The sequence below is a fragment of the Acomys minous genome (assembly GCF_964271855.1).
Source record: "Acomys minous genome assembly, chromosome: 6".
Lineage (NCBI taxonomy): Eukaryota > Metazoa > Chordata > Mammalia > Rodentia > Muridae > Acomys > Acomys minous.
In genome coordinates this window covers 45,511,591-45,527,306 of record NC_140487.1, presented here as the reverse complement: position 1 = coordinate 45,527,306, position 15,716 = coordinate 45,511,591, and the positions used below count along the sequence as shown (strand labels likewise).

Genomic DNA, 15,716 nt, shown 5'->3' with positions numbered 1-15,716 from the left:
AACTCACAAAGGACCAGAGATTTGGAAAGAACGCTCTGATGCTTTGCTTATTTGTACTGGTTTTAGTTAATACCTGTTTTCTAAGTAAGTAAATGGTGCCATGTATTAGTGCACAAGAAAACTTTATTTTGAGATTCTGAGTAAGGTGATGACAAAACCAGTAGCTTCTCTATACACAAATAATAAACTTTGCAAGAAAGAAATCAGAAGGAACTACCCCATTCACAAACTAGCTTTAAAAAATGTATCTTGGAATAAACTTAACCAAGGAAGTGAAAGGCCTTTAGAACGAGAACTTAGGGACTGTGAAGGAAGAAATTGAAGAGGACACTAGACGTGGGGCAGCTCCCCATGCTCATTCATTGACAGAGTTAATATTGTGAAAGCAGCTTCTATTGTCAAAAGCGATCCGCAGCACAATTTCCATCAAAATCCCAGTAACATTTTGAATTCACATTCACAAAAGACACGGAAGAGTAAAATCAACCTTGAGCAAAAATCCCCAATGCTACAGGTAGCTCAATAGCTAACTTCAAAATATATTACAGAGACAAGGTTGGAAAACAACACAGTGCAAGCAGAAAAGCAGGCAGATAGACCAATGGAAGACTCAGATAAAACTTACACAGCTACAGCCACTTAATTAAACTTTTCTTACATTTATTTATTTCATCGCATTATTTTTGTGTGTCTGTGTGTGTGTGTGTGCTTGTGCATGTGCGCATGCACACATGCATACAAATACATGTACATGCTTGTGTGTGCATGCCACGACAAACACGTGGGGTCAGAGGACCATTTGCAGGAATCAGTTCCATTTTTTCTACTGTGTGAGTTCTGGGGCTCAAACTCAGGTTATCAGATCAACAGCAAGCACCTTTGATATCTAAAACATGTAAAGAACTGCAAATGTTAAACACTAGACAAGTTATTCAATCAATTAAAGGGCTAAAGAACTCAATAAATAGTTCCCCCAAAGAAGCAACACAAATGGCCAATGAATACTTGAAAAGGCACTCACCATCCTTAGCAATGAAGAAAATGAAAATTTAAATGACATGAGATTCCATTATACCCCACTCAGAATGGCCACCATAAAGAGAGAAAAAAAATGCAACAAGTGCTGACAAGATTGTGGATAAAGGAGCACATCATTGCTGAGGAGTGTGAAACTGCAGCCACTGGGGAAATCAGTGTGAAGCTTTCTCAAAAGAAAAAAAAATTTAGCTGCTATGTAAATAGAACTCCCATGGGCACCAGTTATGGGTGATACTTGGCTATATTCTATATACCCAGAGGGTCCTAAGTCAACACCCCAGAGGCATGCATCCGTAATTATTGCTTTCACTCACAATAAGTAGGAAATAGGAATAGCACAACTACCCATCATCATATGAAAGGATAAAAAAAATATGGTACAGTTACAAGTGGCATTTTTTTTCTAGTCATAAAAATTTAAGTAATGACATTTGCATGAAAATGCATGTAAGATTTAATGATCATGTTAAGATCCTTTCATAGCTACACCCCCACACTCTTTTTCTCTCTTTCTGTCTCTTTCCATTTTTTTTTTTTTTTTGGTGTGTGTTTCTGTTTCTCACATACACACAGTTTTCTTGTTTCTACATATGAGATAAAATATGAGGAGCACATCACTGTTGTGGGATGTGAAAGTGCAGCCACTAAGGAAATCAGTCTGGAGCTTTCTCAAGAAAGCAAAGCACGCTCCAGATACATCATTAAGCTGCATTCTATATACCTGAAGGACTCCAGGTCAGCATCCCCTATGAAAGCAGAAGGGGTCCTCCTATTTCTGGGGACCCCCTCCAATAGGGTAGGAGGAAAACAGCTGGAGTGAGAATTGAATACTGTGGGGGGGGGGAGTATAACGTGTAATGACACCTAGGCCTAAATAATGTAAGGTCGATAGTGAAACTCATTTTCTTGAATGTTAACTTTAAGAGTAATGGAAGGACACATGCTTTGGAGGCTGAGGAGATTGCTCATAGATTAAGAGAGCATAGTGCTCTTTGTGAGGACCCGGTCTCCATTCCTAGTTCTAAGTCAGATGGATAACAACAGCCTGTAACTCTAGCAACAAGGAATCTGACACCCTCTTCTGGCCTCCATAAGGACCTGAATAGGTACGTGAGGTATTCACTCACACAGATACACACACACGTACACATAAATGAAAATAATAAAAACGAATCTTTCAAAATGATATGTATATATTAGACTTGAAGAAGAAATGATAGAAGGTGGTCTGTAATATGTTTAAAAGTTATTCATTTCAGGACTGGAGAGATGCTTCAGTGGTTAAGAGCACTGGCTATTTTTTTTTTCTTCATAGGATTGGACTGTGCTTCACAGCACCCACATGGTGGCTTACCTGACTTTAATGCCAGTCCAAGGGCATGTGCTATCCTCTCTTGGACTCAGGCATGTGCATGGTTTGCAGACATTCATGCAGACAAAATGCAAATACACATTAGTCCAACAAACATGGATCAGCTCCTACTAAGGGCTAAGGATTTTCTTAGATTCTCATTTGAAGAAAAAAGTGGAAGTGGGTTACTGTTGCCCTGCAGGACTTGAGGGAGGTTGGGAAGACATGAATAGGAGTCCTGACGCGGTAGGCACAGACTCACTAAAGAAGTAGTTCATTTGGAAATGATAGCAACCTTCAAGGGAAGGTGACTTCTGAGTTATTCTAGAAACAATCCCACAGATGGATACTGGACAGGGCAAGGCCTTCTGGGATACCGGAATGGGAATAAACCACATAATCCTTCCCCTGTAGGTGGGAGTCTATGTGGGAAGACATGCTCTGCTGGAAGGATGTGGTCAAGCTGTACTATAGAATTTGGATTTTTTCCTTCTAGGCAGTGCAGTCATATAAAAGAGTCTTTAACACTGAAAAGCCATAGGGGCTGGGGAGCTGGGGAGCAGGGGAGCTGGGGAGTTGGGGAGCAGAGGAGCTGGGGAGCTGGGGAGCTGGGGAACTGGGGAGCTGGGGAGCTGGCTCAGTGGGTAAGAAAAGGTGTTTGCTGTGCAATTAAGAGGACCTGAGTTTGGATACCTTACACCTACATAAAAAGACAGCTATGTCCAGACATGTCTGTAACCCACAGCACTGGGACTGGGGAGACAAGAGCATGGCTGGGGTTTCTTGGCCAGTGTAGCTGAAACTAGTGAGCTCCAGCTTCAGTGAGAGGCTATCTCAGTATAATAGCATGGAGAGTGCTAGATCAGGAGACCTGGTGATCTGCTCTAGGGTCACACACACATACACAGGTGCACATGCACATACACAGGAGCACACACATCCACAGGCACACACACATACACAGGTGCACATGCACATACACAGGAGCACACACACATACACAGGAGAATACACACAGACACAGGAGAACACACACATACACAGGAGCACACACACATACACAGGAGCACACACACATACACAGGGGCACATGCACATACACAAGGGCACACGCACATACACAGGAGCACACACACATACACAGGAGAATACACACATACACAGGAGCACACACACATACACAGGAGAATACACACATACACAGGAGCACACACACATACACAGGAGAATACACACATACACAGGAGCACACACACATACACAGGAGAATACACACATACACAGGAGCACACACACATACACAGGAGAATACACACATACACAGGAGCACACACACATACACAGGAGAATACACACATACACAGGAGCACACACACATACACAGGTGCACACACACATACACAGGAGAATACACACAGACACAGGAGCACACACACATACACAGGAGAATACACACAGACACAGGAGCACACACACATACACAGGAGAATACACACAGACACAGGAGCACACACACATACACAGGAGAATACACACAGACACAGGAGCACACACACATACACAGGAGAATACACACAGACACAGGAGCACACACACATACACAGGAGAATACACACATACACAGGAGCACACACACATACACAGGAGAATACACACAGACACAGGAGCACACACACATACACAGGAGCACACACACATCCACAGGCGCACACACACATACACAGGAGCACACACACATACACAGGAGCATACACACATCCACAGGCGCACATGCACATACACCCCCGCCTCCACCCTCTCCCACACCTACTACCACGCCCATGCCCCCACCCTCACATGCACACTTCTAGGATGACCACAGATAATTGCTCTCCCTCACGGGCAGAGAAGAGGAAAGCCACTGGAGAGCAGACATCTTGATAGTTAGAGAATTAGGCACGCATATAGGTTACCAAGCTTTGTCACATTTTGCTAACTGTCACATTTTTGCAGGTGTGGTGTGGCTGGTGGCCATCGTCATAGGATCACCCATGTGGCATGTGCAGCGACTCGAGGTAGACTCAGGCCTGAAATTCTTTCTCATCCTTCCTCATATTCCTTTGTCCTTCTTTTGAGAATATTGTGGTGAATTTATATGACCTCATGTTTAAAATTTTTCTTCTCTTATCTAAGTCTACTGGATATTGCATTGCTAATTTTCAATGTTAAATTTACAAAGAAGTAAGTTCCAAAGTGACCTTCTCCATTTTCTTAGCTTAATGTCTTCTTCCTAGAGTATCCCAGTCTGGTTACATTTGAGAGTTCAGTGACTGTTTTGACTTTTATATTAAGTCACTTAAAATTGTAAGAGGCTGTCCTCTTGCTGGCTGATATTTCTGTTGTCATAGTCATTGGCAAACTGAAATACAAATTAGAAACATGTCCAGCTCTCGAGTCTCTCCCTCTTTCTTCAATTCCCACAGCTTTTGTGAGAATCTCCCAACACCTGTAGGCATTTACTACAGAAGGACAGGTTAGGATGGCAGACCCCGACAGTTTAGTCTGTCTGCTGAGGTGTGTGATAGCATGGCATGTGGGTGTTATAGAGGCAGTGGACTTCAAACACAGTAGGTCATCCATCACAAGGCCCGGGTTGTAATTTATAAAGCAACGTGTTCCTTTGTACTTTGTTAAATAGAGCTTTCCTGAGCATGCCATATCTTTCAACTAGGGTTCCAAATGATACCTGAGATGAAAGTACATTTAGGAGAGTAGCCTAAGCGTGAGGCTGCTATCCTGATGTTAGAATGCTAGCCCAGCTAGATAAAACACAAGGATAAATAAAATAAAAGGTGTCCCAATAGTGTGTGTGTGTGTGTGTGTGTGTGTGTGTGTGTGTGTGTGTGTCCCTAATATATTTAGTGAACTAGCCTCTGTGAGAGCAGAAAGTGGCTTTACTCTGTTGCCACCTATGAGAATGTCATCTGAAATATGGATGGATGAAACTTTGAGCAGGCCCTGTAATACCTCAAGTTATATAGAGAATTAAATTCTTGTGGCTTCTGTCTTTCAAAAGAACAGCATCCACTCTTCTAGAAGATGCCCAGGCCAGTGCCACGGTCACTTAAAACTAGGTGTTTGCTCTGGCAGCACACATACTAAAATTGGAGTAATTTAAAATCTTGGCTTTGCTCTATCTTAAGATGTTTATAGGCTCCTGCGTTTGTTACTTCCTCCCCAGACTTTGGCATCTCTCTCAGGGGGCAATAAAGAGAGGAGAGAGGACTGAGCAGATGTTTTGGTAGTGGCATGGGTGTGGCCCAGGACTAATTCTTTCCACCTGGTGTTCCTGATAACACCTTTGAGATTCTGAATGTACCTCCGGTCTCTAGCCCACTACTCATTCCAACAGCTGCCATGGCCGGTTCCTTCTGTCGGTGCTACCCATCCTGACAGCAGGGTATTTTATAAATGACAAAAACCTAGTTTTCACTCCTGGACCTCATTCCCTGCCCATGTAAATAAAATGGATTTATCATTTTAATAAAATCTTTAATCATATACTCTACATGTATAAATCATTTAATTTGTAGAAAATTTGCCTGTCTGATCTAATAGGCAAAGCCATGCTCATTGCTAAACAGTAGTCACATTAGATTTGTTCCTTGTCAGGAAGAAGTCAGAGTTTAGTTTTGAAATAAGTATATTAATGTGCACCCCATGACTGTGTTCATCCTGAACGCAATTGAGTGTGGAAGCCTGAGCCTGTTCCCGGATGACAGGCAGCATCAAAGCCAGCCGCTCACGATGGCTGTCTTTCTCTGTTTTATCTGGGCTCTCTCAGGAGTAAGTTCACTCACAATCTTCAGGGATAGAGATGGGAGGATTTAATTAAAACTGTCCTTATTTTTCCCCTCAGTGAATAAAAATGTGAATTCACATCACTCCAGTCCTCATCAAAACACCACATTTCCCTAGTTCTGGACTGCCTTGAACAGGACAGGGTTAAAGCATAGGTCCCGCCCAGTGGATTTATGATGCCTGGATCACTGCGGCTTTAGTGACATGAGTCATCTGAATTGTACTCAGCAGCAAGGCTTAGCTTGGATGAGGGATATGGCTGGCTGAGGTGGAGTAGATGGTGAGAGAAGTGGGAATGTAGATGGAGCTCAACCCCAGCCACAGTTGTAAACAGTGGAAGATTACAGGAATGTTTGCTTAGAAATAACAAAATCAAGTTAGGGGTACAATCCATCCGTAGTGCACTCGTCCTGCATGTGTGCAAGGCCAGGAGTTTGATCCCTATGGCCATAAAAACATGACAACGAGAATCTGAAACTAGTTGCCACGACTCCATCATAGGATGTGCTTGGGGAGCCTTTGCTTGTCTCTGGCACAAGATGAACCCATCCGGAGACTCAGGTTAGCACTGAGCCTTCGAATGTGCCAGTGAGGCGGGGCCGCGGTGGTCACTGACCCTTGTGGGCTCTGCCTACACAGAGTCAGGGACAGTTCCATTCTCACATCTGCTTTCATTAAGCTTATTTGTCATTAAGTGCTATCAATCGTAGTTGTACTCATCAGTAAAACCTGATCACAGCTCAAATTATCTTAACTTTTGAATTGGTGTGGAAGATTGGTGATGGAATTTGCTGGGGCTCTAAGCAGAAGTATGTCATCTGGAACTCCACAGTGGCCGAGGTTCAGTATGGTCCCTTGTTTTCATTCCTGTCCCAGAGATAAGATTTGGCTCTGAAAGGAGCCCCTTAGCATTTGGTGCTACCTATCATTGTTGAGAACAGTGAATTTGGAACTCAGAACATGAGTCCACTGGAATAGCCAGTTATTAAACAAATACGATCAAAATATCTGTAGCCTTATAATAGTTTAAACGCAGTGTCTCATTCACTTCAGCACAGAGTCTACTTCAGAGGGCATCTCCTTGGCCCTAGGAGATGGCTTGGAGGGCCAGGCCTCAAGCCAAATTTGATTCTTAAGAAATCAATGGTACAGACATAGGGGAGGGGAGTAGGGGGGAAGCGGGAGGGAGGGAGGAATGGGAGGATACAAGGGATGGGCTAACAACTGAGATGTAATATGAATAAATTAATAAAAAAATCATCAAAAAAAAAAAGAAAAAAGAAACACATGGTAGAGAACAACTCCTGAAAGTTGTCCCCTGATCTCTACATGTGTGCTGAGGCACGCATAACAATGAAATAAATGAGTAAAAATTATAAACGCCCCCTCCCCTACCCAAAAAGCTACTAGCTGCCTTCCCATTATCACTACAATCTAATGATTCTGACATGAAATGATGGTAGAAATATGGCTAGGTTCCTCTTACTTTGAAGAAGACTGATGCTTGCCAAGTCCACTTCATCAGAAAGTGAGGAAGCAAATGCATCAGCTGAATCCATATTAAACTGCCTAGCATACGATGCGCACTATTTTTTTCTGTGTGTACTCTCAGCCAACTGAAAGCGTGCGTCCAGTGGAGACAAAAGTTGAGAAAGGTAAAAAGTGAACACAGCAGACACAGTCCTACATTCCACTTAAAATCACAAAGTGTAAAAATCAGTGGCCCAGGGAGAAGCTACAATTTACAACAACGATAACCATCAAAGCTGATTCAGGTTTGGAAATTCCTCAGCAGCTGTGTGGGAGCTCTTAAAGATGTCCCAGTGGAACAATGACACTGGGCTGCGCGCTGCCCTGTGGGTCCTGGTTTCTGGGGTTTGTAACCGAATTGTTCTTACTGTAAAGATTAAGTATGACTTCCTCTACGAAAAAGAACACATCTGCTGCTTGGAGGAGTGGAGCAGCCCCGTGCATCAGAAGATCTACACTACTTTCATCCTTGTCATCCTCTTCCTGCTGCCTCTCTTCCTACTGCTCGTACTCTATGGGAAAATCGGCTACGAGCTTTGGATCAAGAAAAGAGTTGGGGATGGCTCCGTGCTCCGAATTATTCATGGAAAAGAAATGTTCAAAATAGCCAGGTCTGTTTCCTTTTTTTTTTTTTTTTTTTTTTTTTTTTAATTTTCTCTCTCTTTAAAAAAATTTTATTAATTTATTCTTGTTACATCTCAATGGTTATCCCATCCCTTGTATCCTCCCATTCTTCCCTCCCTCCCATTTTCCCCTTATTCCCCTACCCTATGACTGTTCCTGAGGGGGATTACTTCCCCCTGTATATGCTCATAGGGTATCAAGTCTCTTCTTGGTAACCTGCTATCCTTCCTCTGAGTGCCACCAGGTCTCCCACTCCAGGGGACATGGTCAAATATGAGGCACCAGAGTATGTGTGAAAGTCATACCCCACTCTCCACTCAATTGTGGAGAATGTTCTGCCCATTGGCTAGATCTGGGTAGGGGTTTAAAGTTTACCGCCTGTACTGTCCTTGGCTGGTGCCTTAGTCTGAGCGGGACCCCTGGGCCCAATCTGCCTATCATAATGTTCTTCTTGTAGATTTCTAGGACGGTATTCACCAGGGTTTAAGATATGTCTTCTTAGTTGTGTGCTGGAAGGGACGGTGGCCCGAGCATCATTTGTAATTTATTCGAGAGATCCTGGCCTCACTTGAAACCATGATGCTGTGGGGTGGAGTCAAGGCCCCTGTCCCCCCTCCCTCACTGCCACTAGCATTAGGAATATGCGGGAAACTTTGCTTCAGAGGACCCTGAGTTTGCCACAAGTACAAGGGCTCACATTGACAACTGTCCTTCATCCCCACCACTTAAGAATAATATCAAAATACTGAGATGGCATGAAAATCCTTTGAAACCCCAGAATGCTACTTATCTTAGATGCCTATAATTGATACTTTGTATTTTAACTCAAAGGCAGTGCCATCTCATATTATTTATTAGCATCAATTTCAAGACACACTTTACTGGTGTATTTGTAGTTCCCGTGACAAATCCTTGTCCAGTGACTGTTAAGACAAACAAGCAGCACATTGCCTAGTGGTGAGTTGATGGGGTTTCCTTAATTCTACAAGTACGCAGAGACCTCTAGTGCCCAGTTTGTATAAAGAAAACTTTCCTCTGACTATACACTGGAGGCCCAGGACAGAGGAGACCACTTCCCCAGGGGGAAAAAAAGGGGTTATCAGACTGTGTGTTTGAAACTGAAAGCACCAAGGGAATGTGTAGATCTGACCAGAAGTAAATCTAGTTTTTGAAGAATGAAGAAAATTAGCTTGAATCCGTGGTTGACTGTATTATAAAGTTTTAATTCTATCCTTGAGGCTCACCATATTTTTTTCATTTAATCTCTTTACAGCCTGATACCAGCTCCCTCCCGCCTCTCCTCCCAGTCCCACCCTCACGCCCACATTCTCTCCTTTCCTTCTCATAGTAGGGGGGGTCCCCCAGGGGGTACCCAACCCAAGCTGGCACCTCAAGTCACAGCAGAACTAAGCACATCCTCTTCCCCTGGGGCCTGGCAAGGCAGCCCAGCTAGGGGGAAGGGATCCAGAGTCAGGGAATAGAGTCAAAGACAGCCCCTGCTCCCATTGAGGCTCACCAGATTTTATAAGTACTGGTGTTTACGAAACCCTTCACTGACCAGGAAACTGGGACAGAGGGGAGGACATCCTATTGGGACTCTAGATGAGAGAAGCATGGGAGAATAGCAAAGTAGAAGGATCCAGCGGGTCCTAGAAACCTACAAGTAGAACATTATGATTTGGGCCCAGGAGTCCCGCTCAAACTAAGGCACCAGCCAAGGACAGTACAGGCAGTAAACTTTAAACCCCTACCCAGATCTAGCCAATGGGCAGAACATTCTCCACAATTGAGTGGAGAGTGGGGTATGACTTTCACATATACTCTGGTGCCTCATATTTGACCATGTCCCCTGAAGGGGGAGACCTGGTGGCACTCAGAGGAAGGACAGCAGGTTACCAAGAAGAGACTTGATACCCTATGAGCATATACAGGGGGAGGAAATACCCCTCAAGAACAGTCATAGGATAGGGGAATAAGGGGAAAAATGGGAGGGAGGGAAGAATGGGAGGATACAAGGGATGGGATAACCATTGAGATGTAACAAGAATAAATTAATAAAAAATTTTAAAAATAAATAAATAAATAAATAAATAACAAAAAGAGAGAGAGATGGACTGCTTTAAGCACATGCCAGTGAATGAAATCCATGTCACTGAAAAACACTCCTAGATTTAAATCCAAAGGGCATCATTTATTAACCCCACCCCCGCTGTGTTTTAAACTTCTCTCTTGCCCAGTTTCTGCCTCTGACCACTAGCTTATTGGGAAAATGAAAGACATACCATAAGTCTGTATTCTTGTAGAGTTCCAGACCCATGCTGAGCGTGGATCACAGGGATGTGAGAGGTATAAAGGTTGTAAAGATGGAGAGCTGACAATCTGCCCACAGACAGCCTCAGGAACTCCTGTCAAGGCTTAAGTAGGCTTAACCAGTTATGCATCTGCTGTCCACCTAACACATTTGCCAGGACAGAGTTAACCAATGCACTGTTTCTTTGTGGGACTAGGAAGAAGAAGCGAGCCGTGATCATGATGGTGACAGTGGTGGCTCTCTTTGCTGTGTGCTGGGCACCTTTCCACATTGTTCACATGATGATTGAATACAGTGAGTCTCTCTCTCTCTCCTCTCTCTCTCTCGTAGTTCATTTTCCACTGGAATACGTGGAAAATCATTTATTTCCCACCGGTTGCTGATCACTTAGATAACTAAATGTCAAATATTGAACATTGCCTTTGTGTGTTACAGAACACCAAGTCATCATGTGGTAGGAGACTGTGCGTGACTAAGATAAGTCACTGATAATTACAAAAGATAAAGACCAGCTCTGCAAGTTTCTCCTATCTTGCCCCTCCCCTCCCTAAGCTGTCTAGCATGGGGAGACACCTTGAGAGCCTTCTAGGCTTGCGCTTTGTGAATTAAATGCACCTAGGAGTCCAGTCAGATGCCTAGAAGCAGTGACCCTTTATGTGTTCGCTGGGACTCAGTAGGATTGTTTCTGGAATGCAAGAGAATATTTGAAGAGTATCTGTGCTTTTTGGGGATGTGAGGCTTGGTATTTTTGAGTTGAAATTATTTGAGCCTTACAGTATATACCAGGCACCAGGCAATGCATGGGCGATTGAGTACATATTACAAAAGTACTTTTATTCAGATGCCAGATGCTTTTTTCAAAGTAGACACAAGAATGTTTTATATCACTAGTCATTTGCATAAATGCAAATCTTTTAAATGCACACAGTAGAATTTTATAGTTTAAAAAAAAATAAAACCAGTAAGCATTCTAAAGTATTACTTTATTTCAGGTAATTTCGAAAAGGAATATGATGAAGTCACAATCAAGATGGTTTTTGCAATAGTGCAAATAATTGGATTTTTCAATTCCATCTGTAATCCCATTGTTTATGCACTTATGAACGAAAACTTCAAAAAAAATTTCGTGTCTGCGGTTTGCTATTGCATAGTGAAAGAAACCCTCTCTCCAGCCCGAAGGCGGAGAGGTTCAGGAGCTACGGTGATGCAGAGGAGAGCAAAGGTAGCTGGGGGAGAGAACCCTGTAGAGACCAAAGGAGAAGCGTTAGGGGACAGCAACATCCACGTCAAGTGGTGTGAACAGCCAGAGCAGAGGAGGAAGAAGAAGAAGACATCTCAAGTGGCGTCTTGTCCTCTTTAGCTATAAATTGCCGAGAACTGTGCTTTAGACGTGGACATTAATTGTAACAGTGTCTTCAGAACCAGTACCTGTTGGCATACTGTAAGCGAAAGAAAAATTATTTTGCGAAAAAGTCAGAGAGCTTTCATATTAAAAATGTTGCCGAGCACTTGAAAGGTGGAGGCAGGGGCATCAGGAGTTTAAAGTCACCCTCAGCTGCACAATGAGTTTGAGGACAACCTGGACTACAAGAGACTTTGTCTCAAGAAGCCAAAACAATTACAACAACCATACTTACTAGTGATAATGACAAACATTTTTCCATTGAAAAATACATATGAGCTACAGTTTTGAAAAATTACTGGGCCACCCTTGTGATTACTAAGTGGAGTTTTTTTTCCTTTCAATTAGTTTTTATTTTACGTGTGTGGGTGGTTGACCTGCATGCTTGCCTCTGTACCACATGCATGTCTGGGTACCCACAAAGGCCAGCACGGAGCACCCAGTCCCCTGGAACTGGAGTTATTGATGGTTATGAGCTGCTATGTGGATCGTAGGAATCGAACCCGGGTTTTCTAGAAGAGCAGCTGCTCTAGTGTGTAGTTTTAAATATCTTGTATAAAATTCAATGTCGTTGGCTAGTAATTTTCATCTGTGTGGCCAATGTGATGTGATGTTCTATGCATTGCTAAGTTGGATGAGACAGTTAACAATGCATCTTCTTCCTACAACATTCATTTAGTAGTTGAGCATCACACAGCATGGTTGTTGAAGTTATGCCCCATTCTTAAAATATATTTTATTAATTTTTTCATATTACATCTCAATTGTTGCCCCATCCCTTGTATCCTCCCATTCCTCCCTCCCTCTCCTTTTCCCCTTACTCCCCTCCCTTATGACTGTGACTGAAGGGGACCTCCTCCCCCTGTATATGCTCATAGGGTATCAAGTCTCTTCTTGGTAGCCTGCTATCCTTCCTCTGAGTGCCACCAGGTCTCCCCATCCAGGGGACGTGGTCAAATATGGAGCACCAGAGTTCGTGTGAAAGTCATAACCCACTCTGCACCCCATTAGATGCTACAGTACACAGCAAGAACATTTGCTCAACCATGTTCATAGCAGCCTTATTCATAATAGCCAGAGCATGGAAACAGCCTAAGTGCCCCTCAGTAGAAGAATGGATAAAGAAACTGTGGTACATTTACACTATGGAATACTACTCAGCTATTAAAAACAAGGAATTCCCAAAATTTGTGGACATATGCCCCATTCTTTTGCAAAGGAAGCCTGTACCAAAGTCAGCATGTCCGAGAAGACGGAGATGCAGCCAGCATGGGTACAGCCCAGCAATACCTGGATTGGAGCTCATTGTAGCCTAGGTGATCACTTCTGTGGTGACTGTCAGGGAGGGAGGGCTCTTACCTCTTTTTCCAGTCTCTGTTTGTCCCTGTGCAAAGTGAGGTCAATACCTGCTCTACTTCATGAGGTCACCATGGAAACTAAATGAGACACAACCAGAACAGTATTTTACAGGCTAAAGCAATCTTGCATTCTAAAGCCTTGTCCTGCTCACGTCTCCAGTCTCCACTTTTCCTGCTCTGAGTCTTGTCTTGACTCTGTCCAACTTTCCCCTCACACAGAAATAAAGAATAGTTTGAGGGGCCTCATGTACTGACAGGATCAAAATATAATATAGTATATGTACAATAAATGTTTTTAATACACAAATATTTGAGATTAAACTCTAGTGGAATGAAAGACCTCTCCTTATATGGTGTAATATCTCGAGGAGGGTATGACTGAACTCTCCCTGTGAAACGTTCCTGTTCCAGGGCTGCTCCAAGAGGTGGGTGATGATATTCAATAGACTTATCTATCTAGATTTCTTTCTTCAAACCTCTTTGGTCTTCTAACTTCCACATGTCACAGACTCAGAGGCCATCATCACAACACAGTGCTTTCCCCTTCAGCATCTAATATTTTCAAAGCCTAATCATAGCCTCGTAGTTTAAATGTTTCTTCTGCCTTCAGATTCCAACCTCAATTCTTCTCAGCTGATAAAAAAAAATAGCCAAGAACACTTAGGTTGCTTTGTGGTTTAAGCTTTAAGACCTGGGAATAAAAACCACCCAGGCTACCGGTTCCTCAGTACAGACTGTCAGTGTGTTGGAGAAGCATGCATGGAAAAGAAAATGAAATAATGTGTAGTGTTGGGGCAGGAGAAAAGCCAATATGACAGGAAAATTAGCAAACCAGAGAGAGAGAGAGAGAGAGAGAGAGAGAGAGAGAGAGAGAGAGAGAGAGAGAGAGAGAGAGAGAGGCTGGTTTCTGTGTTTTGGGATGGACTATGTTGTGCACTGTCTGCCCGACTATGCTTTGCTATCCTGTTGCATGGCAGTGGCTTATTAAACACCAAACATTAAATTAATCCTAAATCACTGACTTTGGTTACTGCACTTGTTGGCCATCTCTGTAAGATGATTTCTACTTCAAACATGATAGCAGAAAACATGTGAGTCAGTGGTTATTAGCTTCTCCATTATTGAACATTAAAAAAATTCCAAGTAGTGCAGAGCCAAGCCTAAACTGTTTGTAGTAAACATCTAAAGTTGTGGCTGTCCTATGAAAGTGTCTGATGCCCAAGAAAATCAAATGCTTTTCCACATATTCTTTCCCTCAACAACTATTAGCTCATTTATTGACTGGATTATTAGAGATGTTTAATTTGGGAGGACCATTATAGGTTCAGGATATTAATGTCATTTTATTAAAATAGTGGAAAATTAATAGATGGAGTACACTTGCCAATCCAACAAGTATTTTTAAAAAAATTTTGCTAATATGGAAATTTTTCTTAATTTACATGTTTAATTTAAATGTCTATTAAAATACATCAATTCGTTTGTCCTGGGAGCATAATTTTAAAAAAGATAGACACCTCATTTAATGAAGATTTAAAAGGTAACGCATAACATTTATTTTGGTTACAACACTGGGAATTCAAGAAAAATAAATGCTCAACCTGAAACTGCAGTCTGTATTATGAAAAGGAAAGAAAAGTACGCAGATAAAACACACAGGTTAAAGAAAACAGTTTGGGACTGGAAAGAGCTGGCTGTTTTGGATGGGGAGTGTTGGAGATGTTGAGGAACGGGAGTCATGAGTAAAGAGGAAGAGAAAAATGCTTGGCCATAAACCAGAAGGGAAAAGGGCCCGAGACAAACAGGAATGTTCTTAAATCATGAAACATCCCTAGTCGGTGGCCATTTTGTGAGGTGTTAGGTTTCTGCGCTCTGAAACTTTTGATAGATCGAGCATATTCCTGCCTTCTGCTATATACTTAATGCCCCGATTCACACGTTTTCTGAACTATTTCCTCCTGTTCTCTTTTCGAGCGACAAAATCCATGTAATACAACGTTCTGTTCTAGCATCCGAAACTGAACCCTCATACCCTTGGATGACATCGCCCCACTTTCCCTTCTCTTTCAGAAGCCACTACTCTCATCCCCTTCTACCTCCTCCCATTTCCTCGGGGAGAAGGAATCCTAAGGGCTTGCTTAAAGAGACAGGTTTACAAGTAATACAATTTGAATTTAATTTTCCTCTGCTTGGTTTTCAGGTCCCACTCTAATTGTACAGGTGACACAGCTGTGAGAGTTGTTTAGTAAGAGACCGACAGCA

The 15,716-nt window shown here is 42.7% G+C and overlaps 1 protein-coding gene across 1 annotated transcript in view; it reads left to right on the top strand.

Annotated features, from left to right (window-relative positions):
- LOC311599850 (pyroglutamylated RF-amide peptide receptor-like) overlaps nucleotides 1–13,053 on the top strand; it is a 61,356-nt gene extending 48,303 nt beyond the window's left edge. Inside the window, exons 3-6 of the mRNA XM_084785905.1 lie at nucleotides 4,382–4,443; nucleotides 8,135–8,370; nucleotides 10,891–10,988; nucleotides 11,687–13,053. Coding sequence (XP_084642031.1) covers nucleotides 4,382–4,443; nucleotides 8,135–8,370; nucleotides 10,891–10,988; nucleotides 11,687–12,054 — 764 coding nt within the window. The 3' untranslated portion in view covers nucleotides 12,055–13,053. The remainder of the gene's footprint in view (nucleotides 1–4,381; nucleotides 4,444–8,134; nucleotides 8,371–10,890; nucleotides 10,989–11,686) is intronic.
- The last annotated feature ends 2,663 nt before the right edge of the window (nucleotides 13,054–15,716 follow it).